Source organism: Bison bison, unplaced genomic scaffold, assembly GCF_000754665.1.
Source record: "Bison bison bison isolate TAMUID 2011002044 unplaced genomic scaffold, Bison_UMD1.0 scf7180017863957, whole genome shotgun sequence".
NCBI classification, from domain to species: domain Eukaryota; kingdom Metazoa; phylum Chordata; class Mammalia; order Artiodactyla; family Bovidae; genus Bison; species Bison bison.
Genome location: NW_011494529.1, coordinates 1,114,112 through 1,142,090, shown reverse-complemented (window position 1 = coordinate 1,142,090; position 27,979 = coordinate 1,114,112). Strand labels below are relative to the sequence as shown.

At 33.4% G+C, this 27,979-nt stretch overlaps 2 protein-coding genes across 2 annotated transcripts in view; one reads left to right on the top strand and one right to left on the bottom strand.

The window, feature by feature from the left end:
- The window catches only part of DOCK7 (dedicator of cytokinesis 7), a 166,018-nt gene that overhangs the window by 94,155 nt on the left and 43,884 nt on the right, over positions 1 to 27,979 (bottom strand). Inside the window, exons 15-18 of the mRNA XM_010833923.1 lie at positions 8,954 to 9,071; positions 5,504 to 5,574; positions 1,617 to 1,755; positions 591 to 692 (exon numbers count right to left, since the gene is read on the bottom strand). Of these exons, the coding sequence (XP_010832225.1) occupies positions 591 to 692; positions 1,617 to 1,755; positions 5,504 to 5,574; positions 8,954 to 9,071 (430 nt within the window). The remainder of the gene's footprint in view (positions 1 to 590; positions 693 to 1,616; positions 1,756 to 5,503; positions 5,575 to 8,953; positions 9,072 to 27,979) is intronic.
- Positions 17,589 to 27,398, top strand: ANGPTL3 (angiopoietin-like 3). The gene is made up of 7 exons (XM_010833905.1): positions 17,589 to 18,594; positions 20,484 to 20,594; positions 22,912 to 23,026; positions 24,017 to 24,130; positions 24,845 to 24,940; positions 26,551 to 26,814; positions 27,161 to 27,398. The coding sequence occupies exons 1-7, from the start codon at positions 18,100 to 18,102 to the stop codon at positions 27,343 to 27,345; spliced, it is 1,380 nt and encodes a 459-aa protein (XP_010832207.1). The 5' UTR covers positions 17,589 to 18,099; the 3' UTR covers positions 27,346 to 27,398.

The following is a 27,979-nucleotide window of genomic DNA, read 5'->3' as shown; positions in this document are numbered from 1 at the left end:
GGTTGCCATAACAAAATACCATATACTGGTTGACTTAAGTAACAGAAATTTATTTCCTCACAGCCTGAACACTAGAAGTCCAAGATCAAGGTGCTACCACGGTCAGTTTCTGGTAAGAACCCCTTCCTAGCTTACAGATGACCACCTCTCACTGTCTCCTCACACAGCTGAGAGAGAGTAAGCTCTCTAGTGTCTCTTCTTACAGAGTACTAACCAGGCATGAGGCCCCACCCTCATGACCTCATCTAACCTAATTACCTCCCAAAGGCCCCCATCTCCAAAAGCTGTCACACTGGGCGCTAGGACTTCAACAATTTAGCAGAGTAAGAAACTTACCTGATATCACACAAGTGAGCAGTGAAATCTTGGAAACCATACTACACTGCCTTTCAAAGGTGTATGAGATTAGAAAAAAAAAAAATCAACAACATATAATGCTTCAAAGTATTCTATAGAGTAATTTTAATTATAGGAGAAATAATAGTACTTCACTATATACATACTTAGAGATAGAAGTTTGAGAAAACTACCTTTGTAATGAAAAACTCATTTCATTGAATCTGGAGAATTTCAACGTGAGAGATACTGACCTCAGGAGACAGTACGGAATAAGCCTGTGGTGGTTTTTCCAGTGAGACTGGTAGGCAAAACTGCCCAGTCTTCAATCGTCCATTCTGAAGCATTGGTATCCACTTTTAAATAAAAAAGAAATAACATTAATTTAAATGTTTGTTATTAATATTACTTCAAAAATCTGTTTCAAGAACTTGCTATAAGCCAAATTTGTCTCACATCACTAAATACCAAGGGATTTAGTTAGGTAATAATAATAATTAGGCCTTTATAATTCATCTAAAGAAGTTTCCCCATGGCTTGAGAAGGATCTCAAAGCCATTATTACTAACTATGCAATATTTAAATCTATAGCAGTACCTTATTAGGCAAAGGAAAGTTGGCAGTAGAAAAAGGCCATAAGAGGAATCAATTTTAAACTGGGGTAATGTGCCAATGTAAATAGGGAAAGAAAGATCTGATTAGACATAAATGTTGAAAATAAAACTAAAGAGTATGACAAACTTATTTTCTAACATTTAGCAAAATTCATGTCATAAACTGAAGACAAAAAATATGAATCAAATGTTAGTTTTTCTCTTTTGGGTGAAGGCATGCCTTTCTGACAAAACTGTGATTAGCACAGTATGATGTATTCATCTTAGGTTTATAATTCAAAAGCAATGATTTTCAAGAAATACTCAAGGGTTTTAATTGCTTTAACTAAGGCAATTGAAAGGGGTTTTAATTACAGAGGTCTCTTTTAGTTATGTTACATTCAAACCATTTTCTTCTGAAGAACCCTTAAAACTATTATATTTACACAGTAATGTTGGATAAATATACAATAATTAGGACCAACACCTAAGTGTTTAAACATGTTAGTTAATTAATGACATTAGTTAACCATATTAACAAGCATTTTCTTCTTACGATGACCCTTCCTAACCAATGTGGAGAATCAGATAAGGAATCCTCAAATAATAATGGACACAAAGTATATCTTAAATATTGTAATTATTTTTATGATCAAAGAGGTAAATATTTAACAAAAATATACTTACTGTGTATCCAACAGGAGTTTCAAGAGGAGTATTTTGTTTTTGTTGACAACTAACATGATAAAAAGTAAAAAGCAAGTGATGATGGTCAGTTAAAGTAGCAGGGAGTTTAACCTTGATTTCTTCATGAAAATCAGGAGACCTTCATACAAAAAACAGAACAAAACAGATCAATAATCAATAATGTGTTCAAAACAAATAATTACTGCATTTGTATACCTGAGTAATTTTTAAATTAATTTCATGATTCGTGCTTAATTTTTCTTCTAGTCCAAAGTATTTTTATTTCCAAACTCTAAGTAACTAACTCCTACACTTCCAGATGAGGGAGCTGTCACTGTTTCTGAAATGTCTATCCCATTTTCATTAATGGGTTGAGTAATCCTACTATTTGAAAATTCACTAATAATCACCACCTTAATGCTGAGATCTTCATTAGATTGGAAACTGTATAGAAGAGGAAACTAGGGCAAGGCTTTCTATTTTATAACCAATCTAGATATGTATTCCATAGAAAAATAAGTTTTTTATAGTATATCTCATAACCATACCATAGAAAAACATTTTTCTTTTATAGGAGTACAGCTTTATATTAAGACTAATTTGTTTATCCTTCTATTTAAAAAAAAAGAAAAAAGATATGTTTAGACAATCTGGTATCAAGATGGGCTCTCTATAGAATTTCCTTGTATTTATTATCCCATTGCTAAAGAAATAATGTTACCAAAAACATGGACTATTTATTGACTGACAGCTTAAAAAAAAAAGGAAAAGAGAAAAAAGAACAGAAAAAGAAATCAGAGAACACCCACAATTGCATGTGTCCCACTGCTTGAAAGTGCACACAGCTACTATAGGAATACAACAAATGTCATATCTGATCAAACCAGTAGTAGTTGCATCTCAATACAACTGAGATGTATTGAGAGTGGCCCGTATGGGCATTTCTGTGGTATAAGCATATGCATTTCTATGGTATATCATAAACAGCACCATGACTGCTATTTATGATATAGAGCTAAGAGAGAACCTTAGCATCCCAGCCTTCTGTATTTGGTTAGTAGCTCTCAGAGTTATTACAATGAAAAGACATCCACACTGTATGGCTCCAACTATCTTTAAAGTGAAAGCCATCCCACCAACTAGGGATTTTCCTCTGATGCGAAATATGTCAAATATTCTTCCATCTCAAATAAGCTTCAAAAATGCTTAACAGGTAAGGGGCATAAAGGTTTTAATACCCATAAGAAAGATAGTTAATGCTTGCCATTTGATAATTTGATGACTTCAGTGAATATAAGATGCTATAGATCGTATTACTTACTAATCACCACTGAATTATGAGAAAGCTGTATTTACTAGTAGTGTTAGACTCTATCATTTTAATTCTACTAATGCTGAGAGCAACAAAATAAAGACTTAGCCACAAACTGAAATTACAACCTTCTTTCTCCATGTTTCCTGGTATTTAGTGTTTCAGTTCATTTCTTTCCTGAAATCATTATGTGAAGGTTCTTATGGAAAATTAAACATCTAAGAGTTATTCATCAATAAGTATTTTTATTTACCCACCATTAGGCTAATAAGCACTGTGTGATTTTTATGGTGGTTTTAAAGATGAATATTTTTAAAAAACCCTCAAAAATATATATTTAGCAGAAGTATAAGAACATATATCAACAGCTATGCTATAAAGCAGGGGTTGGCAAACTATGGCCACAGGCCAAATCCAGTTCATTACTTGGTTTTGTACAGCCTACAAACTAAAAAATGATTCTTATATTTTTAAGTAGTTAAAAAATTCAAACAAATAATATTTAACTTAAAATATTAAATGAAATTTAAATTTCAGGGTCCATTAAAAAATTTTATTGGCAGACAGCAATGCCCGTTTACTTGCAACTGACTATGCATGGCTACTTTTGCAGAACAACAGGGCTGAGCAGCTGCAAAAGAGCAGACGGTGCACAAGTCCTAAAATATATACCATCTGACCCTTTTTAGAGAAGTTTGCTGACCCCTGGTATAGAGCATATAAGGTTAAGTGCTCCAAGAGAAGAGCTAAACAGATTATTTCAAGTTTTGGATCAAGGAACTGTCATTTAGGAAGAGATACATGATATGGGCCTTAAACTATGAGTAGTTAAATAAATAGAGGGAATTAGTATTATAAAAGAAAAAAAGATCCAAGAAAGGCCCAGAAACAGGACAGCACAGGATATGTTTGTAATGGAGCAGAAATATAAACATTAAGACATAAAAGATGATTGGATTAGAGACATTAAGAAGGAAGTTAAGAATGTTTTATATTCTGAGTCAGAGCAACTGGAAAAATGGTGGTACCCTTAATAAAAACAGGGAGAGACTGGTTTAGGAAGAGAGTCAAGAATAAACACATGGAAATTAAGAAGGAAGTAGGCATTCAAATGAATACACCTAAAAGATCTGAAAATGCACATCTATAGCTCAGAAAGAAGGTTAGGACGGAAAATAAAGAGTGAGGACAAGCCACACAAGGGTAAAAGCAGTAGTGGTTTCACTGAGTATAATTCTGGAATACATACAAGATTATTTAGGGAGAGAACATTATAGAAAAAGAAGGTTAAAGGCAAAACTTTAGGGCTTTGTGTGGAAGGCGTATGTTTTAAAGAAAAAGAAAAATTAGAATAATTATTATAGAAAAAAAGTAAACCGAGAGAGGGCCATAAAATAAAGGCAAGAAAGAAGAAAGTTTTAGGGAAGGGAAGGAAAAGCCATGCTACATAACAGCAGTGAATAAAGACTTTTGTTTTTGGAAGTATAGAAGAAACAAATTTTGTGGCAATAAGAGATGGAGCCAATGAAGCAGAAGACCGATGATGTTAAGAAAAGGAATAACTGATGGAGTCACACTCTGAAGAGGCTGGATAAGACTCTTTGAGAGCAGAGATGAAAAGATCCACGCTGAGGGAGGGAGTGGACCATTACCAACCTCACAACAGAGGAATGCAGATCCACACAGAGATAATCTGAGATGAAAAGCGTAGCAGTTCACAGACACCAAGTCAGATGGTCTCAATCGACTTCGTAAAGCAGGAACACTACGAGTAGCAGACAGAAAGAGGTAGGAGCTAAAGCAAGGGAAGAAAAGCTTAAAATAGCCACTGCCAAATGGGAGAGAGGGTAAAAAAGTGATGCCAACCAAATTTACCAAAGAGGAGTGGGGCCAAGAGAAGGTAAAACACTGTAGCCTCATCATGTGATAAAACACCATCAGTCCATGACAGCCTCAATGGGCACAATTTTGATTTTTCTCCAATAGCATCCAATAATAGAAAAAAAAAAGGAGGGGTTAGCGTAGGAGCAGGGGGAGGGGAGGGAGGGGAAGAGGTAGGGATGGTAGAAGAGGAGGAGGGGAAGGTAGAGGAGGAGGAACAGAAAGGAGGAGGAGAAAGAAAGCAGAAATTACGTTATCCAGAGTTAACAATCAATTTTCCAAAGAACTAAAATGGAAAGACACTAAGGCAAAGATTTATTGGATGCTGCACCAACTTACTGGATGTTGCACTTGGGTGCAAGTTTAGTAAAGAGTTAAGTAAAACTACAAAGTGTAGGTGAAAACAACAGCGAGAGACCGAAAGACCAGAGGCCACAATGGTAATCAATAACAATATAATAAAAATGAAAGGATCAGAGAATTTGACAGAAAAGATGTTTTGTATATAAAGTCTTAACTTCGAGATGTCTGTGGAGAGAATGTATATCTACAGGTTGAAATTTAAAACTCTGATGTTGGCTGTCTTGAATTTGCACATTCAGTGCAGCAAAGCATTCAGTAAACACACTAATGTGAGAGCTAACAATGCCACTGAGAAGTGAGTAACTTTGAAAGAAATATTTGAATTCAGTACCTGTTATGATATACTACGGCTGTATAGGCTTCCTTTGAAAATTCTGAACAGCTAGATTTACCAAAGATTACCTGTAACAAATAACAGCATGTTGAAACTTTGTTGTAATAAATGCTGGATGTTTCATATCTATGTAAGAATTGGTCTGATTTAATAACTGAGAACAATGGGCAAAATCAGCCCAATGAAGAACATGTGCCTATAAGTTCAATTGCTTAAATGTAAATTTCTTTTCAACTACACACCCATCTGACATTCAAACATTCAGAAAGTTTCTATCCATTATATCTATTGGGCAATAAGGTACATTTCTTTTTCTTGAAGAAGGTAAAGAATTCATTTTAAAATCTAGCTGTAGTACATAATTTGGAATTTATATAATAGTACAATCCTAGAATGGTGACATATATCTACTATACAAATTGGTGGCTTCTCTACTAAAACAACAGTCATTCTAAATGTCAAATATAAAGTATTTATATTAAAATATTCTAATTTTGGTCAATCTCTGTATCCTTACTGTAAGCTACTCTACCATGAAAGAGGAGCTCCAGTCTTCTATTCTTACTTATGCTTTTTTTAATTCACCACATTAAAAAAAAAAAGTACCACTTTTAGAGACTGGATGTTTCTAAAAGTTTTAGCAACATTTTAGAGGTAAAATAATTCAGTCTTATATATCCGTCTCGTGAATTCTACCCAACCATGCTATGGTTAATTAGGGCAGCTGATTAGATAAATGTCTTACTGATGTCAATGTCACAGCTATGATTCCAATGTGGCACGCTTACAATGTTATCTAGTCACAAATTAAACCTTTAAGTCTGGCCAGTCATTCTACACACGCATGAATAGGTATGTGGACAGGTCATCACACTTCTATCACACAAGTGGTAAAAATGACTCAAAGTTTACTCCTCATGGGAAGGGGTTAACTGGCACCATCCTTAAATAAAAAGAACATAATAACAGATATCTATGTTTCTTTTTGCAGGTCCTTTTAAGAGTATGTAAAAGTACAATAATTATGACTCTCCTAGATATGTCTAATTTCAAAAGTTTTCTAAGAATATCTTACTATGTTTTAATAAAAATGTTGCTCCAGTGCCAGAATTATGAAATTTATGATTTTATCATATCAATGTTATTTGATCAAAATTTATCTTAAGACCTATTTTAATAGTCAGTTTAAAAAAATAAGCAAATACAAAAATAAGCAAATGTCTGGTTATATATTCTTTCAAACCACCCACTCACATAAACATAAAAGCATTATATTTTCATAACATTAATAATACACAAGTGAATGGAATGCAGTACATTTTTCCCCCTCTGAGAAGCTTTTGTTTTTCACAAAGTAATTTATTTTCATAACATGCATGAAATAAACTGGAAAGTGTTCCTTTGACCATTTAACATGTATTTGTAATCATTCATCAACATGAACTGAGCATCAATTATGTCAAGCACTATGACAGGCATCAAGATACAGATATGAGTAAGATATGGTCCCTGCCCTCAAGGAGCTCACAGTCTAGTGGACAAGGTAAAGAAATAAACATATAATCATAAAGGAAGCAGCCTGTAAAAGAAGTCAGAAGACACTATGGCAGTGCCAAGAGAAAGAGTGGTCTAACTGTCAATATGGCTGGACGCAGCTGGGGCGCTGCAGAGGAGGCCATATATATGCTAAGACAAGGAAGAGTTTGTTAAGCAAAAAAGAAAAACAAATTATTTTACATACACCACATTTGTCATAAGCTCAAATTCATATATCATTCACATATAGGATAATAAAGTATCTATTTTCACAGTCCAGTATCTTTTCATCAACAATGATGGTACATTCAGTCCTTCAGCAGAAATGAAGAGCTAGTTAAAAGCATGAAATGCTCATTCCAAACCCAAGAGTAAATTCTACATTTATTGAAATATTTGCTCAGCATGCATTATATGCAAAGACCTGAAAAAGCTGCCGTAGAAGAATACAAAGATGAATAATTTGTGCTTGCTGTTATCAAGATCTATAAATCCTGATGAAATTGAGGCTATAGTGGAAATGAAAATAGTTTTCTTAGTAAGTAGAAAATCAAAAGAACTTGATTCAAATGACTCACATAGAAGGCCAAAATAAAACTGTAAATAATGCACCTGTTAGCTTATTTTCAATCCACAAAGGTTCTCTCAGAGGGTGAACATCTACAGGTGACAGGTACGTTCCTACTCTGTAAGTTAAAAATCTACTTTCATGGAGCCTGCATTTATTAGTGTCCCACAAGTCCTCAATGACCGTATGGGCAGTCAAGACCCTCCACAGTCTGGCCTCAGTCTACTATTTCTGACTTATCTTGCATTGTTCTAGCTCACTGGCAACTCACCATTCTACCTCTGCTGAAGAACATTCTCCAATATGAACTGCCTTCCTTTCCCCATGGTCTAGACCCACTGCTGTAACATTTTAACCACTTCTGAGGCATCCTCTCCTTCCTCTGAACATCTAGGCCTTTGAATCCCTACATACTATCAATTTTCTAATAATTAGCACATACCTTAGGTTCCCAATATTGACTGAAAAATTTAATCCCTTGAAAGCGTTAGTCCCTCAGTGGTGTCCGACTCTTTGAGACCCCATTGACTGTAGCCAGCCAGGCTCCTCTGTGCACGGAATTCTCCAGGCAAGAATACTGGAGTGGACTGCCTTTCCTTCTCCAGCGGATCTTCCCGACCTAGGGATTAAACCCAGGTCTCCAGGATTGCAGCCAGATTCTTTACTGTCTGAGCTACCAGGGAAGCTGTAATCCCCTGGGGGAATTTAAAAAATAATGGTATCTGCCTGGTACCCCTCCCAGAGTTTATACCGTAATTGGAATGAGATTCAGCTGGGCACTAGCACTTTCAAAAGCTTCCTGTGTGAGTGTAAAATGCAACCAAAGTTGAGAACTATTGCCAGAGGTTCTCAACCAAGGTGAGAAGAAACATACAAATTAGAATTACCAGGAGAGCATTTTCAGCCCCCATTTACTGCCTACCACTTTCCACCTCCCTTACCTGCCCTTTTATTCTGAAGGAGGGGAATCAGAATCTCAGATGCAAGCAAAGAGAGGAGCTCTCTGTGCTCTGTTAGAGCACTCTAGGTGATTCTGATCTGGCCCTCTTCTGAAGTTCACTATTTTTGAATCTTATGTGTTGTTCTTATATCCTCTAGATTATAAATCTTATTCATCTTTGTATCTCTGGAAGTGCCTAGCATATACCAAGTCCTCAATAAACAAGACTTCAAGTAAACTCATTACTACCTGTTCAGGAAGTAATGAAGTCAGAAATACAGTTTACAAGATCACATTAATTTCCAATTTAGACCTGCCAACCAAGTGATACCACACCCCCCCCCAAAAAAAAGTCTGTTTGAACCACATATGAAGAATAGAAATTGTAAAGAACATTTCTTACCGGCATGGCATTGCTAGGATCCTCCCCATACATAAACTGGACTTTCACTGTTATATTTCTGGCAGAACCTTGACGGTTGGCAAAATTAAGACTCTGAGGGTATATGTAGAGAAGGTTTCTGTGAAGGCAATAGTATACATGATAGTGAACATATCTGAAAATACTATGTATCACTACTACACACTACAAAAGAAACAAATGAACAAATACTGAATTACTAGCATTTGCTCTATAGACACTATGCTATTTTTACATACAATGTTAGATTTGATCCCTAGAGTAATCATTCAAACAGAGAGCAATCAAATATACCCCCACTTTACAGATGAATTGAGGCCCAAAAAAGTTAAGAGATTTTTCACATACAACCAAGTGGTAAAGCTGAAATCAGAATACAGTTCAGTCATACTTCAAAATGCAAGTTATTTCCTCTAAAAGAGGCTTCTGAGAAATAAACAAGTGAGGATAGAAACATTATTAAGAAATTAAAAGACAGTTCTAATATTATCTTATAGGATGACATTTATAAATAAGGCTTTTTGTATAAATGTGATCAAGGTTTTAAGAGGTATAATATTCTACATTATTGTTCAAAAAACACATATGGCAATATGGTAGGCATAACAGTATTAGATAGCTACTATGAGAAAATCACATATTACTCTACAATCAACTGACATAAGCCCAGTTGCATCTTACACAGCTGCTGGTAGCAGTTGCTGCTCCCAATACAGAGATGAGAAATAATTCAAGAAAAAGCATCAAAATAGAGGGCTTCAAAAGAAGTAAGAAAAAATAGATTATGGCTGATTCATGCTGCTATACAGCAGAAACCAACACAATATTGTAAAATGATTATCCTCCAATTAAAAATGAATTTTTAAAAAAAGAAAAAAAGATTTTTTTTTTCTTTACCTGAAGGCTAGTGCTTGCTGACAGCGGATGTACAGGACTTCAAATATAATAAAACCCTCCTTATCAAACACTGGGGCAATGAAAATAGGTCTAAATTTTCCAGAAGGTGGTAGGGTAATACAGAAATTTTAAATGAATATACTCTTTGACCTAACAACCCCATCTCTAGTCTAAGGAAAGAACCACACATATGTACAAATGGGTGTGTTCAAAGAAATTCATGACATTGTTTATATTAGGAAATAGCTATAAAGAATTATAAAGAAATATGTTCATCAGTACTGGGCTAATTAAGACATACTAATAAGACAAATACCTATCAGAATCCCAAAATGAAAATGTACAGCAGTATTTATTAATGCAGAAAGAGATACCCAGCATGTTGAATGAAAAAAAGGCAGGTTCCAAAGCAGGATGTATAGTGGCATTACCCCACTTACCGAAAATTGTGAAGAAATAATGGCAGAAAATGTCTCTAATCTGAGGAAAGGAACAGACATCTAGTTCTAGGACATTCAGAGAGTTCCAAAGATGAACTCAAAGAGACCCACATCCAGATACACTATATGTAAAATGTCAAAAGTTAAAAATGACAAGATTAAAAAGAGGTAAAAGGTGTCATCACACATCTAATGGCAGGGAAACACCTATAAACAAGAACATTTCAAAACAATGCTGCGTTGTGAGAGAAGTGCGCAGTAGCTATGGGAGAAAGAGACAGGTACTTAGTTGATCATGATGAAGTCTTTTCATCTTCTACCACTGCTATGGCATTTGTTAAAGAAACTGAATTATTTTTGTGTAGATTTTTCCAGAGGCTAGATTTTATTGACTGCACCCTATAGTAACATTTAACATGTTCCTCTGTGTTTTCTATCAACTGAAAGTTAAATCTAGACCTTTGGTCAAATTTCAGGGACAAGACCACTTCACAAATGATACCGTATCCTTCAATCAGGAGGAAAATGTTTGGTTGTTGTTTCTCTCTCTGTGCAATTAGTAGATAATGATGATCCATGCCTAAATCCATTAACTCATTAAGGGTTGCCAAAAGGTAATATTCTATCACTGTTTCTATATTTATAAGCTGAAATATCTCTATGAAAAGCACTTTTCCTTATCTACTGAGAAGCAAGAATAAATGCCTCATTCTTTTCCATTATCTGCCAGTTTTCAAAATAATCAGTTGGTACATTACATTCCTCTAAAAGAGATCAATTTTTTTTAAAGTATCACTTATAAATTAATGGACCAAACATATTAACAGGTTTAAATATTTTGCAGTTACTATCTTTATTGGTGTTCAAATTGTATCATCCTTGACAAGTGAAAAGGTCAATTCAAACTGCCTCATAATCCCTTTGATTCAGTCATACTAGTCTTCCACAGTTTCTTGCTAATTCCAGGCTCTTCTTGTTTCAGGCTCTTCTTATGCACTTTCTTTCCAAACCTGGAATCAGCTATTTCTCCAAGGAGCTGTGGTTTATAAAGTGGAAAATGTTTTTCCAGGCCACTAATTGTGGGTTACTCATTGTTTCTTCTTTTGAAAGAGTTAGGGGAGAATGCTTTTAACATGAAATATACCTAAATTCATAGTGACAATTCACATTCAAGAGTACAAGGCTTTTATTTCTTCTTTTCTATCTTGCATCTATACCATTTTTCCTATGCTGAGAATCACTGCCAAGGACATTAACTATGAGAGAACTAAAATATCATTTAATTACTCATTGTGTGTTATTCAAACAAAGGAGTCTTAAGGAACTCCAAGATCCTGTGGTCATCCAGAAGAGGATGAGCCTACAAAGAAGACTGGTCAGTCACCTACAAAGCAGCAGAAGGAAAACCTTGAGAGTACAGTGACATGGAAATAAAAGGAAGAAATTACAAGTAGAATTAAAGAGTTAAGCATCAATTGCTATTCAGGGACCACATGAGGAAAGAAATGAAAAATGTCAACTGAATTCAGCAACATCACATAAACACACCACAGCTTCTCTATCCATTCATCTGTTGATGGACACTTAGGTTGCTTCCATATCTTGGCTATTGCAAATAAGGCTTTCATAGACCAACTCTTAACCTTTTCTCTGAAATAACTGGTAGAAGTGTAAAGCACCATAGGTATGCTCTTAAAGTTCTTACCCTTTTAGCACTACAGGAAAATTAATCAAATCCAGATGGTGCTAGTGGTAAAGAATTCACCTGCAATGCAGCAGACACAAGAGACATGGGTTCAATCCCTGGGTTGGGAAGATTCCCTGGAGAAGGAAATAGCAATCCACCCCAATATTGTTGCCTGGAAAATTCCATGGACAGAGGAGCCTAGAGGGCTACAGTGCATGAGGTCACAAAGAACTGAACACAGCTGAGCAACTGAGCACAAGTTACTGATAATTTTAGGCTGAAAACAGACAAAAGTAAGATTCAAGAGTAGTAGGCATTAAAAAAATGAAGCCAGTAAAATTCTGAAGAGTAGAGTTGAGAAAGGGAGAAAGATATTTGGAGACAAAACATGGGGATTTGGGAAACTTTTTAAGACTGGAAAGGTTGAAGTGTGATTAAATCCTAATGGAAAGAATGTAGGTGAGACAGAGTTTGCACACACTAAACAAGAATGTAAGATTCCTGAAATGGTGGGAGAAAATAGGATCCAAAGCCCTTGACAACAGACTGGCCTTTAATATGCTTATAATTCCTCACTGTGACAAACATTTACTGAGTATACATTTACTGAGTATATTTTCAGTATACTAGATACTGAAAATAAGGGAGTTCTTGACTTCATAGAACTCACGTCTGGAAGGAGAGTCAAACGGGCAAATAATTATAATGCAGAACGATAAATGTTACGAACACTGAATGTCTTTGGGGGCCCACAAGGGGACTTAAAAACTAAAGAATCTGCCCACAAATTTCAATGAGAAAATTGCAAGTTTAAAATAGGCAAAATGCACAGCACAGCAAAACACATCATACTTTCCTCCCACCCCTCAACTTCTGCATTGGATTACTACTGTTTTAGATTTGTGGATGTGGACATAACCAGTCCCTTTCCATCTTTTAAGTTTTAGAAAGGCTCACTTTCCCTCTCAAACATGACATCACTTTGTTATTCCATTCACAACTCAAATAATCTGCTTAAAATAATCCTAACTTATCTTGTTTACGTATTATTTCTTGTTTATATATCTCCTTTACTTAAGGTCAAACTCCATGAGTGCAAGGACCTTATCTATCTAGTTGCTCTATTTCTGATGCCTAGGATAGCTTCTCCTATGAATAAATCATTGACTGAGTGAATGAATAGTACAGAACTCACATAAATATTTACTTAACTCTTCTGGAGTTTGGATTTTCAAGTGAAATGGGAATTAACTAAATGTTAAGCTATGCTTAATTTCTAATATAAGTAATACAATTTTAAATTCAATTTGCCTCTGAAGGTGAAACGCACGCATTTAGACCAGGTTCTCTTGACTACTAACTCCACTAATAAAGTTCCACATAAATCTAGTAAGTCTTTACCCTGCATTTGTAATACTCCTTCAGAGGAATTTTAAGTTAACATAGAGAAGGTAGATCAATAAAGAGTGTTGAGTTGTTGAGATACCTGACTAGCCTTTTTTAAGGCTGATTTCATATTTCACCACTTTCTCAAAATGAATTCTAGATTAAACCCAAGTTTTAAATAATAAAAATAAAACTAACAGGAAAGCATTAAAGAGATCTTATTTTATAGGTAAGGAAGACATTTCTGAGCATGAGCCACAAAAATTCATAAAAGACAAATTTTAAAGCCTCTACAGAGCAGGGGATACCAAAAACACAAGTGGAAGACAGGACAAACTGGAAGAACACTGATGTTACATAGATGACAAAGAGTTAATATCCATCACATGTAAATAATTCCTAAAATTGGTCAGAAAGACAAACAAACATGGGATAGGGAGTTTGATGGGGAGAGGGAGATTTAGATAATACCCAGATAATTCACAAAGAGAGCAAGACAGAGAGACAGCAAAATCAACTAGATATATTTGCCTACCAGGTTTATCAATATTTTTTGTCTTGCTCATTCAAAATACTGGTAAAAATTAATGAGAAAAAAGAAACTCTCATATCTTTTTGGTAGGGATGTAAACTGGCACAATCCTTTTAGGATAATCTGCAAAGAGAAATCTACTTTGAAAGTTAACATCTATGAACTTATCATATGAAAATATTTATATACAAATAGAAATATATTTTCTATGCATATTGTTTATAATCAGAAAATTACAACCAACTTAAAGTATCATTGATAGGGAGATGATTAAGTTAAGGTGCATCTATGTAATAAAACACTGTGCGGCCACTTAAAAGGATATGGTAAATACACAGGCATTCATATAAAAATAAATTTTAAAATGTTAAAGTCTTAAATCAATGTACATATATAAAAAACATGAGCTATACATAACATACTCTCATTTGTGTTAAATAAAAATTACATTTAGCCAGTCATCCAAGGGAACTGGTATGATAGACCCCAAAATGTTAGTAGTGAAGAGTGAGGATTTTTATATTTTAAAGATTTTCAAATATCTGGGTTTCCACATTAAGTACTTTCAGTATAAAAATTAAACATTTATTAATGCCAGTTAATGGACATAGGAAAAAAAGCTAAGATAAATAAAATGATTCCTTCGAAGGTCACTCACCTTCTGGACCTTTGTTGTCCAATAATACAGTCTAGTGAGAATACAGGGCTTCCCTGGTGACTCAGATAGTAAAGAATTCTGCCTGTGTTACAGCAGACCGGGTTTGATTCTGGGATCAGGAAGATCCCCTAGAGAAAGGACTGGCTACCCATTCCAATATTCTTGCCTGGAGACTACAGAGTACTTTACGTGGACCTGTTCTAACTGACATATCCTGAAAGTATAAAATACAGACTAGATTTGGAAGATAGTATGAAAAAAGAATATAAAACACCTAATTAACAATTTCATACTGGTGTATTAAAATGGTAATTTTTGATATATCAGATAAATAAAACATACGTTAAAATTAATTTCACTCATCTTTTTTCAGTTTTTTACATAAATAACTCACACTGTACTTCCATTGGCCAGTACTATTCTAGAAGAAAAGGAAACTAATATATTACTTTTTTATTAGTTCATATAAATATTTCTATTTATAAATATTTTTCTCAGTTACTTTTAGTCTTTCTACCAAATATATTAATTCAAAAACAAATGACCACAGTTAAAAAGGAAAAAATTAGTAGGAACATACTATATTCAAATTAACAGGGATACAAGATCCAAAATGCCTTGTGTTTTATTTGGAAGCCAAATCTCCATAAGATTGCACAACCTGGGAGAGGATAAAAGACTCTGCTTCACTTTTTAAACAAAGGTCCTAAATGTCCTAAAATTCCATGCAGCTAAGAAGTTTTGAGTATTAGTTCGTAGAAACTGGGAATCCTTAAATTGGGTCTTAATTTTGCTTAGTTTCTTATTTTCTTTAGCATAAAAATTTTAAGTTTTTATAACGTTACTGGTTATATCTGGTCAGGGTTCTGTTTAAACACATTACATTTCCCATGTTGACACTCTTCCACAGCTTGTACTTAGAGAATTTATTTATTTTAATTATATTTCATAACATGTCGAACTACTATAAGAAAAAAATTACCCAGATATTTCTACCCAAAGACAATATCATAAACCAAGAATATGCAACCACTGCCTCTAATCTCTTTTAGCATTATATGTGAAGCGTTACAACTACAACTTCAACAGAAAGTATTAATATTCCAGCACATTAACTAAAAGAAAAAGAAATTCCTATACATAGCCTTTCTTTGGTATTATTATCCAGTTACTTTCATGCACTGGAAGGGACTACTTTTCAAATTCTTTTCATTGTAAAGAACCTCCAATACTAAAAAGGAGTATCTATTACATGCAAATTTTGTGTTTGAAAAACTCCCATGTTAAGACTTATCATAATCTTATTCATTCAATAAAAATTTAGTTTCTCCAACATGTAAGGAATTTACTGACGTGCTCTATGGAATATAAATTAAAAACAGATACAGATCTTACCAATAAACAGCTTAGAGTACAACAGAAACAAGAAGTTGGCCGTCTCAATTGCCCCTCAACTAGAAGGTGAATGAAATATCAGGGTCAATAGTTTCAAGCAAGGAAAGGAGACAGTTCAATTAAGACAAGTTTTGAAACACCCTCTTCATGACCAATGATCACAACACTAACATATCCCTTTTAAAAGGGGGAGAAAATTCAAATTTTTTCACTAGTTCAACACACGCTTCTATAATTTCATAACATGCACCAGTGGTAAAGGTAAAATGAAGATGAAGACGAAGGAAAACTGTTTTGCTTTTCTTCTTCACTACTGGAAGTATTTGTATACTTTATTTACTTGCATTCTTTATTTCTCTTACAAACAGAAATACTTATATTGTTCTATATTGGACACTTAGAAAAAGTATACCCAAGCTAAACAAAAGAAATAATTCCTTGTACTTACCAAGGTTCAAGAGACCAAAGTAAGAAAAACCAGATTCTAGAAAAATTTCCGAACTTATGTCATCTTAACGTAAGATTAGAAAATATTTATCAATAAAATATTACTGTACTACTACATAAATGCACTGACTTTCTAATTACAAAACAATAGCCAGTACATAATACCATGCTGTGGAGAAGGCTGAGCGCCGAAGAACTGATGCTTTTGAACTGTGGTGTTGGAGAAGACTCTTGAGAGTCCCTTGGGCTGCAAGGAGATCCAACCAGTCCATTCTGAAGGAGATCAGCCCTGGGTGTTCTTTGCAAGGAATGATGCTAAAGCTGAGACTCCAGTACTTTGGCCACCTCATGTGAAGAGTTGACTCATTGGAAAAGACTCTGATGCTGGGAGGGATTGGGGGCAGGAGGAGAAGGGGACGACAGAGGATGAGATGGCTGGATGGCATCACTGACTCAATGGACGTGAGTCTGAGTGAACTCCGGGAGTTGGTGATGGACAGGGAGGCCTGGCGTGCTGTGATTCATGGGGTCGCAAAGAGTCGGACACAACTGAGTGACTGATCTGATCTGAATACCATGCTGTATTTACTAAACACTAGGTATTGTTCTAAGTGCTTTAAAATATTAATTTTTAAACTCTATAAAGTGGATATTATCTTCAATTGATAGACAAGAAAAAAGGGGTACAGAAAAGCTAAGTAATTTCACAGAACTAAAGACCAGCAGAGTCAGGATTCCAATTCAGATAGTCTCTTTCCAGAATGAAACTCTTAACCACTATGGGTTACTACATCTACTGTAACCATTCTATCCAAAAGCCCTTAATGCTAAATGATCAAAAGAAAGGTTTTGTTAAATTTAGATCATGAATATTGTTCGCAAACTACAGAAAAATTTATAATGGGCAAATAGTTCTTGACACTGAAACCACATAATCTACTGGTCTTCCAGTGGGTACAGGGGAAAGAGGCTAGAACACAGAGACATAGAATATAACAGAGAAAAAGGATGAAATACCTTTTAAGATATGGGATTTTGTGATTATATACAAACACGGTTTAGATAGACCATCTGAAGCAAAAAAATATACAAACAAATAATTATAGTGACAAATAATAAGGAATAAATAATCACACATTAGCTCATATAGACTAGCATAGGAATACAGCATTAACATCGCCTGCAGATGTGGAGGAAGGCTTCAGAGAACACATTTTTGGGGATCATCACTGTTTAAAAAAAAACTAAAATACAATTTAGGAAATGCATACTTGATTCATTAATTTTTCCTCAGCTTTAATGATGAATTTATCTGTCAAAAGAGTTTGATATTTACTTGTAAATCTCTTTAAAAATCATGACAAATTAAAATGAGCTTTTAAAAATAGGTAGATCTCCTAACACTAAAAATGCAGTTTACAATACAGCAAAATTAAATACAATAACCATTTTAAATAATCAATTAAGGTTGTTGCTCATTTCTTTGATTTCATTTAGCATTGATCTAACTCAGTCTGGAAGGTTACATTCATACAAGTTTACACAGCTTAATGATTAACTATATTGACCCGCCAACCTTACTGTGTCTGTGGCAAATAGTGTTATATAGAGAGTTCAGAAGTCTTGGTATGCTCCCAGGAAAAAAACAAATTCCAAATCGCTTGAAAGTGAATAATTAGGATAAAAATGTACACTATCAAGCTCTTTCTTTTTATTGCTCCTCTAGTTATTTCTTCCAGAACTGACCAAGACTATACATCACTTGACTCTATATCTCCAGAGCCAAAATCAAGATTTGCTATGTTAGATGATGTAAAAATTTTAGCCAATGGCCTACTTCAGTTAGGACATGGTCTTAAAGACTTTGTTCATAAGACTAAGGGCCAAATTAATGACATATTTCAAAAACTCAACATATTTGATCAGTCCTTTTATGACTTATCACTGCAAACCAATGAAATCAAAGAAGAAGAAAAGGAACTTAGAAGAGCGACATCCAAACTGCAAGTCAAAAACGAAGAAGTAAAGAACATGTCACTTGAACTCGACTCAAAACTTGAAAGTCTCCTTGAAGAGAAAATTCTACTGCAACAGAAAGTGAGATACCTGGAGGACCAATTAACCGATTTAATTAAAAATCAACCTCAAATTCAGGAATACCTGGAAGTAACTTCACTTAAAGTAAGTAGAAACTAAACAGCATGATTAAGCTTTCAATGTGGATCTTTTCAAAAAAATATTTTAAGACATGCTACTTGAAATACTTAGTTGAACTGCTGAAACACTATATTTTTCTCATTAAAAAAAAAAAAAGCCTCCAGGAAATAAATTTTCCTATTATAATTTCAAGCTGGATTTTGTTTCCCTAACATTATTTATGAAAATAACTGAACTTTGCATTTCAGATGAAGATTACAAGTCAGTTAAGCAATGAAATTTAGAAGACTAAACTATTACAATATTGTGAATTACTGAAGGCAAGTAAAAAGCTAAAGGAATATAACTTGTGTAACTATTTTATCTTTAAAATGTATAAAAGTAATACAGTAAATAGAAAACACTAAAATGCTGGGGGGTTTTTTTCCCCATGTAATTGAAGTAGTTTAAAGTTCAGGAAATCAGATTTTAGAGATGGTACAGTTTAAATAAAAAACAAAAACAGAAGTATGTACTATGTGAAAGAAGCATGCAAGGGGAAAAGGTTTGCCGATATTCATTTTTCTAATATACTATTAGTTTAAAAAATTAGACTGTGACAGTCCTATAGGATATTAAAAAGTCTAGTGTAAGAGGGTTCCCTTTTCTCCACACCCTCTCCAGCATTTATTGCTTGTAGACTTTTGGATCGCAGCCATTCTGACTGACGTGAAATGGTACCTCATAGTGGTTTTGATTTGCATTTCTCTGATAATGAGTGATGTTGAGCATCTTTTCATGTGTTTGTTAGCCATCTGTATGTCTTCTTTGGAGAAATGTCTATTTAGTTCTTTGGCCCATTTTTTTGATTGGGTCATTTATTTTTCTGGAGTTGAGCTGTAGGAGTTGCTTGTATATTTTTGAGATTAGTTGTTTGTCAGTTGCTTCATTTGCTATTATTTTCTCCCATTCTGAAGGCTGTCTTTTCACCTTGCTAATAGTTTCCTTTGATGTGCAGAAGCTTTTAAGGTTAATTAGGTCCCATTTGTTTATCTTTGCTTTTATTTCCAATATTCTGGGAGGTGGGTCATAGAGGATCCTGCTGTGATGTATGTCGGACAGTGTTTTGCCTACGTTCTCCTCTAGGAGTTTTATAGTTTCTGGTCTTACGTTGAGATCTTTAATCCATTTTGAGTTTATTTTTGTGTATGATGTTTAGAACTGCCTTATGATCCAGCAATCCCACTGCTGGGCATACACACTGAGGAAACCAGAAGGGAAAGAGACACGTGTACCCCAATGTTCATCGCAGCACTGTTTATAATAGCCAGGACATGGAAGCAACCTAGATGTCCATCAGCAGATGAATGGATAAGAAAGCTATGGTACATATACACAATGGAGTATTACTCATCCATTAAAAAGAATACATTTGAATCAGTTCTAATGAGGTGGATGAAACTGGAGCCTATTATACAGAGTGAAGTAAACCAGAAGGAAAAACACCAATACAGTATACTAACGCATATATATGGAATTTAGAAAGATGGTAACAATAACCCTGTGTACAAGACAGCAAAAGAGACACTGATGTATAGAACAGTCTGATGGACTCTATGGGAGAGGGAGAGGGTGGGAAGATTTGGGAGAATGGCATTGAAACATGTAAAATATCATGTATGAAACGAGATGCCAGTCCAGGTTCGATGCACGATACTGGATGCTTGGGGCTAGTGCACTGGGACGACCCAGAGGGATGGTATGGGGAGGGAGAAGGGAGAAGGGTTCAGGATGGGGAACACATGTATACCTGTGGCGGATTCATTTTGATATTTGGCAAAACTAATACAATTATGGAAAGTTTAAAAAAAAAAAAAAAGTCTAGTGTAACAGGAAAGAAAGAAATCTCTAACCAACCTACAATTTATATCCAGACTTTGGTAGAGCAGCAAGATAATAGCATTAAAGACCTTCTTCAGATTGTGGAAGAACAATACAAACAATTAAACCAACAGCAAAGTCAAATAAAAGAAATAGAAAATCAGGTAAGTCAATATCTTAATAGTATGTCCAATCTTTTACATAAAAATAAGGTTTATGAAAATATGGACCCTAAAATTATTTACAATAATTATAGCTGGATAATGAATAAAAGGATCACATCAGCATGACTGTTAAGTTTGCAGGCTCTGAAGCTAGTAAACTACCTGGGTTTGAATCCTGGTTCTAAAACTTTTGTGTGACCTTGAATAAATTATTTAACCCCTCTCTCTGTTTCCTCAAGTACTCTAGGTAGACAATAAGAGAACCTGCCTTATAGGATGGCTGTGAGAAAAAAGAAAGAATTCATGCAAAGTACATTCTCAATATAGCAGCCAAAGAGATTCATTTAAAATTTAAATTACACTATGTCTCTCTTTGAAACCCCACAATGGCTTCACATCTCACTCACAGTGGCCCATAAAGACTGGGATGATTCTTAATCATCTCACTGACTCCATTTCCTCTTCTACAGTCATACTAGCCTTTTTACTGCTTCTCAAACACATCAAACAAGTTGCTATCTCAGGGCCTTTGCCTATGCTGCTCTCTGTCTGGAATGCTCTTCATCTTGGTATTGGCATGGCCCACTCTTATTCCCTTTAGGTCTTTCTCAAATACAAAATTCTCAAAGAATCTTTTCCAGATAATTTAATCATACATTTCAATCCCCTACACCCATGCTTGAAACTTGCTACCTCGTTCATTACTCTCTTTTTTCTCTTAACACTTACCTTTATTTAATATTATATATATATATATATATATATATATTTGGTTATTTATTCTGTCTGTCCCTGCACTAGAATGTAAGATCCACATGTACAGAAGTTTCTCATTTTTTTAAATTGCTGTAGACCCCAAAATGTAGAACACTGATACATAGTAAACACTTACTAAATACATGCTGAGTTAATAAAGGTAATGTCACATTTAGTACAAACAAGTCAATAAAAACTTGCTGTGATTAATATTATTATAATTATTAGAAGCTACATGCCTAATAATTAAAGTTTAATACCCAACAGTATAATTTAATCTACAATATAAATAACTGGCTAGGTGAGGAAGGAAGATACCTGTTTGGAATAAAGCCATGCCAAAATCTAAGCATTCCAATATATACTACCATAGTTCAAAAATATTAATTAGTATTAATACTATTAAATAGCCATTCATTAATTTCAAAAATAATACAGACTTGAAGAAACTGGTTAAAAAAATAGATGCCAAGGACTATAAAACAAATATTATAATTTCCACTAAACAAACACATTATGTTTTAGTAATTTTATGACTCATAATTTTAGTAACTTACTTTTGCTAATTTATCAATCATTATTTAGTAGGCTATTTTTGCTAATTGTCCAAAAAGGGGTTTTTTCCAACTAGTTTTAATTCCCATAATTTCTGTCTTACTGTATGTTATTTTTCTCTTTTTTCCTACATATTTTACTATGAGTAAATGAACCTACTTACAAAAGTAAAATGTCACTATTATAAAATGGTATACATCTTGTCTAGTAATAAAATGTATGAAGAATTTAAAACAATAAATTTCTAAGTTGGGAGAAGCCTTAGATCATCTGACACAACTTACTCAAATTTAAATTTACAAACCAAACTCTAAAGTTAAGTTACTCTAAGACCACAGTCACTTAGTAGAAAAGACAAACATACAATAAGTGAACTTTACAAGAGAGCCTAGTGAATTGTATCCTAAGAAATGCCATTTATGCTGATATCAAAAAACTAACACTATTAACACAAGATATTATATACTCTGCTTTTTTCAAGTCATCAATAACACAAACTATCAGTCAATAAATTGCAAACCCAGCAAAACAGACAATGAAATATTAAATATATGAGAAGCAAACAAATAAACCTGCCAATCTGCTACCTCTACAAATACATTTACATGTCAAAAACTATCAAGAAAGCAACCTTGTTCAAATTACTATTATTATATCTTAAGACCTACAACTGAGAATTATGAAATTTGAAATCTGCCTCTGTCACTGAACAGAATATATATTACATTCATATAAATAAATAGAACATATTAAAATACTTTAAGCAAAGTCTCTGCCTTTGGTCTTGCTGTTTTTTGATCAATTTCTGTTTTTTGCCTTGGTATCTTTATTTTTTGAACTCATTAAATAATGTGCCTAATTAAATATTTTGAGAACAGGAAGTCTGTATAATATGTATAGCATTATTTATCCCTCTTACCATTGAAAACAATAATATATTATGAACTCAGATTTCCCCTAATTAAATATTCAAATTTTTAAAAGTAGATTTGTATTCTTTTATCAGTTAAGAAGAACTGGTATTAAAGAATCCACAGAAATTTCTCTTTCTTCTAAACCAAGAGCACCAAGAACTACTCCCTCTTTTCACTCGAATGAAACAAAAAATGTAGAACATGATGGTAAGATAATTTGCTGCATTTCTGTCTTGAAGCTATTATTATCAAATTTTTCTTCCATCTTTGACATTTCCATCAAAAATCCCTATTCTCAGAGCCTGTTCTAGACTAAAAAAGAATAAAGAGATACATTCAACAAATATGTGTCAACCTAAACTGGATCTTAGTGATTTTTTTAAACCCAATAAAACATTCTTAAGACAATCAGAGAAATATGAATATAGACTTGCTATTAGGTAATAATCATTACTTTTCTTAGATGGAAAATGGTATTACAGTTATGTAAGAGAATAATCTCATGTTTAAGAGCATTTAAGAGATGCATGCAAAAGTATCTAAGGGATTAAGGGTCATGATGTTTGCAAATGGCTTTCAAATAGCACAATAAAATTCATATTTGTACATATTTGTTTATAAAGCAATAAGGTAAAATGTTAACAATTGTTGAATATGCATGGAAAGATTATGGCATTCTCTTCAAGATTTCTACTTTCCATACAAAAAGCAAAAAGATGGGGAGACAAAGTCTCCATTCTCAACCAAGCTTCAAAATGATATATTTTCAAAACACATTTATTTTTAATGTAATTAATACAGGGAAAAAAATGTCTTTGTTAGTTTCTTCTATATATGTTCACTCTTTCCACATTAATCTGTTGACAACCTAGTACGCACCAAGCACTATACTAATATCTCATATGTGGAATTTTATTTATGTTTTTCCTAGGTCTAGGGGAAAGGGCACTTAAAATTCTCATTTTGTCGCTTTCTCAAAAAAAAAAAAATCAGTTTGGTAATAACTATTTGATATTCTTCATATAACATGCCATCTAATAAAAATGTTTTAGCATAAAATAGTTTTTCAATAACACATTACTAAAAAAGGCTAAAGACGACAGTCACAATTCCATAGAATTTCAACTAAAATCTCAAGCTCTAAAGATATCATTCTTTACTAATGTATCTTATGTAATAACATTTTGTTGATTCTAGACATTCCTGCTGATTGTACCATCATTTATAACCAAGGCAAACATACAAGTGGCATCTACTCCATTAGACCTAGCAACTCTCAAGTTTTTAATGTCTACTGTGATGTTAAATCAGGTAAAACCAGCCTAAGAGAAACAGACAATAGTAAGTAAGCTAAGGTTACTCACTACCTATTAGTAAGACTGCTGCTGCTGCTGCTGCTGCTGCTGCTAAGTCGCTTCAGTGGTATCCAACTCTGTGCGACCCCGTAGACGGCAGCCCACTAGGCTCCTCTGTCCCTGGGATTCTCCAGGCAAGAATACTGGAGTGGGTTGCCATTTCCCTCTCTAATGCATGAAAGTGAAAAGCGAAAGTGAAGTCACTCAGTCGTATCTGACTCTTAGCGACCCCATGGACTGCAGCCTACCAGGCTAATTCTCTTATTTTTGTCCTGAATACACATAAAATAAAATATATATAACACAAGTAGTTATATATATCTAGATCTAGATATATATCTGTATATCTGTATCTAGCACATATATTTGTACTAGATCTAGTACATACGTTTGTCTTATTTATATATTTACTTATGCGTTCATTCAATGTTCTCCATCTTTTTTTCTAAAAAACAATCTAAAATGACTGCTGTCAATAAGTTTATTAAGACAAATTAATTGGTTGCCCTTCATTTAACTTCTTGGGCCCACAATAAATAATAAAATACTACCACAACAATGTTAATAACTACCTTATACATCCACCAATAAAAACCAAACAAAAAAACAGTATTTTGTTACAACTATCAGCATCAGTCTACTGAAAATACAATTTGTTCATTATATTCAGGTAGTTCATGGACATTAATTCAACATCGAATAGATGGATCACAGAACTTCAATGAAACGTGGGAAAACTACAAGTATGGTTTTGGGAGACTTGATGGTAAGATGACTTCATACATTAATTCACTTGTTAACTAAAGCATATTTATTAAAAATCTATTAATAAAGCCCACTGTGGATTTGGCATTAGAAATCCAATGAATGAGGTACAGTCCCAGCCTTCTTAGAAATTATTAGCAAATAGTTACACATTTGTAAGTACTGAACTTATTACCATTGTCTTTTTTTGAATTATACTTTCCATAATTACATGTCTGTTCTATGTATATACTTAGCACAATTTAACTGGATGGCTTCTGATTATCATAATTATGATTTTAAAAGATAATTTTGATTTAAAAGTATTATATGTTTCAAATAAGTAGTAAATGCTATGAAGGAGCTACAAAGAAAACCATCCTATCAGTGGTCATTCTGCTTTCTTATTAACATTTTAGATATCAACTATTTGGAAGTTGGAAGGTACAAAGAAGCTGTCAACTGTCAGATCTAAACAAAATGTTTAGATTTCAATTATTTAAATATTATAAATGTATATTATACAATGTGTGGTTCAAAATAAATTTAGGTAATTCAATGCAAATTATTATATTTTGATCACAAAATAAATAAGGTAAAAAATAAAATAAGCTAAATAAAAATAAGATAGAGGTTTAAAATCCAAAAAGCACATTATAAAAATCCATGAGTTATGCCATGTACTCATTCATAAAATGGGTAACATCCATTATTATGGCAAGTTTTTAAATATTCAGGACTATTTGACTACTTAAACAGTTTTAGATTCAAACTACCAATTAAATCCCAAACTAAAAGGTATAATCAGTGATATGCTTTGTAGGATCAAGTCTTTTCCTAAGAGTGACAGTCCAGAATACTCATTTATTTCTTCAAGGACGTAAGCCATTTGTAGTTTGCAATTCTTAAAATGAAATATACTGATTCAACAGCAGTAAAGAAATTCTGACTTTTTTCCCTTAAATGCTTTAATAAAAGGGATAATTAAAGAGACATTAATTGTGGTGATTAAAGAGAACTGTTTGTATTTGTTATGTTTTTCATTCCAAATAAAATGTTTTAAACTATAGCAAAAAGTTATTAAGAATAATGGTTTTTATTTAAAAATTTTATTTCCTTCTTTTTCTACAAGGAAAACATATATACCAAGAAAATATCAAAGGCCAAGACTATATGAGAGGAAAATAACATTATTATCCAAGTCTCTAGAAATACTTCACAAATCTCTTCATAGTATATGGGTATTAAAAAAAACCCAGCTGATTATAAAGCCAGTATACATAAGCACCCAAAAGTTAGATAACATTTTACCAATGACCAGCCCTATAAATACTTGTAATAGTCTAATAGGTTTCACCTGTGAAATATGCCTGATAATATCCAGTTTATAATGGATAATCAGACTCTAGGCAGCCCATTCATATTTTCACAGTTGTTGTAATATAACTATCTTCAATAAAACTGTTTTTAAAACAAATATTTTAAGAAACTCTAAAATAATCAAAGGATTCAAGATGAAAACAATTAAGCTACTTACAGCAAAAAAATAAAAACAAAAACTCTCTAAATAAATGGTCACTGCCTCATCTACAGTTAACAATCCACAGATTTCTACAACTTTTTTTTTTTCAGGAGAATTTTGGTTGGGTTTAGAAAAGATATACTCCATAGTAATGCAATCTAACTATATCTTACGAATCGAGCTAGAAGACTGGAAAGACAAGTATTATACTGAATACTCTTTTCACTTGGGAGATCACGAAACCAACTATACACTACATCTAGCTGAGATTTCTGGCAATGGCCCCAAGGCATTTCCGGAACACAAAGACTTGATGTTTTCTACTTGGGATCACAAAGCAAAAGGACATTTCAACTGTCCAGAAAGTAATTCAGGTATCCTCTTCCTAATATCAAAACTTTATTTTAGTATCTTCAAAATACCTTTCCAGAGTAATAGCTAATATCTTTCAATGTCAACTCTTTAAAATACGAATCCAAAATAAACATTTTCTCTGTATGTAAATGCCTCCTAACATATGTGGTAATTTGATTCTAGATTCAATTATGCATTTTACCTCTAACCTTTCTCAGATATTTTATTTTTGATCAGATGTATGAGACATATAAATCATTCAAAATTGGAAACTATGCATATAACTGAAGATGCACTCACCGGGTAAATATAATAGCAACTATATATGAGTCTGTATCTATTAAACTGTGTATCTATCCTTTTTAGGAGGCTGGTGGTACCATGATGTATGTGAGGAAAACAACCTAAATGGTAAATACAACAAGCCAAAAGCAAAAGCTAAGCCAGAGAGGAAAGAAGGAATATGCTGGAAGTCTCAAGATGGAAGGCTGTACTCCATCAAAGCAACCAAAATGCTGATACATCCATCAGATTCAGAAAATTCTGAATGAACTGAGGCAAATGTAAAAGCCAATAAATTAAACATTAAACTCATCCCATATTATAATGGCTTAGAAATCCAGTATTAAACCCCTAATAGAAGGCTTAGAAATAAATTCTTTATATTAAAGCCACTACCAACTTAATATTAAACATATCATCACATCACTTCAAAGAACACCATTTACCGTTCTCAATCAAAATTTTGACAATCATTTATTCATATATTTTGTGATGTGTGAATCAAATTTTAGAATTTGATTCTAAAGTTTAACCACTGGATGAAATTTCAAAACACCGCCCTAAATAAAATAAAAAAAATTTTTATGTTTAAAGTCATCTTGTTAGCTAACTGCACAACTTCTTCAGTTAAAAAAATACTTTTCTTGCTAAAATTCTACACTTGAATAAATATAAACATTTAATAATTGTACAATTCTTAAATGATGTAATATTAATTTCAAAACTAAAATTAAATAAGTTGATTTTACATGTGAAAATCAGTAACATGGATTTTAAAATTGATACTAATTTTGCAACAAAATAATTTGGAGTAAATGTTTGGTATGCTTTATTTATGAGGCCAAATGAAGCAGGATGAAATACTGTATTGAAATAGGCTCACACTGTTAAATATAGTAGATC

Excerpts from the sequence above, each read along its gene's own strand:
- ANGPTL3 (XM_010833905.1), top strand. The coding sequence starts at position 18,100 with ATGTACACTATCAAGCTCTTTCTTTTTATTGCTCCTCTAGTTATTTCT. Across the intron at positions 20,595-22,911 it reads TAAAAGAAATAGAAAATCAG|TTAAGAAGAACTGGTATTAA; the intron begins GTAAGTCAATAT and ends TTCTTTTATCAG. Across the intron at positions 24,131-24,844 it reads CTACTGTGATGTTAAATCAG|GTAGTTCATGGACATTAATT; the intron begins GTAAAACCAGCC and ends CATTATATTCAG.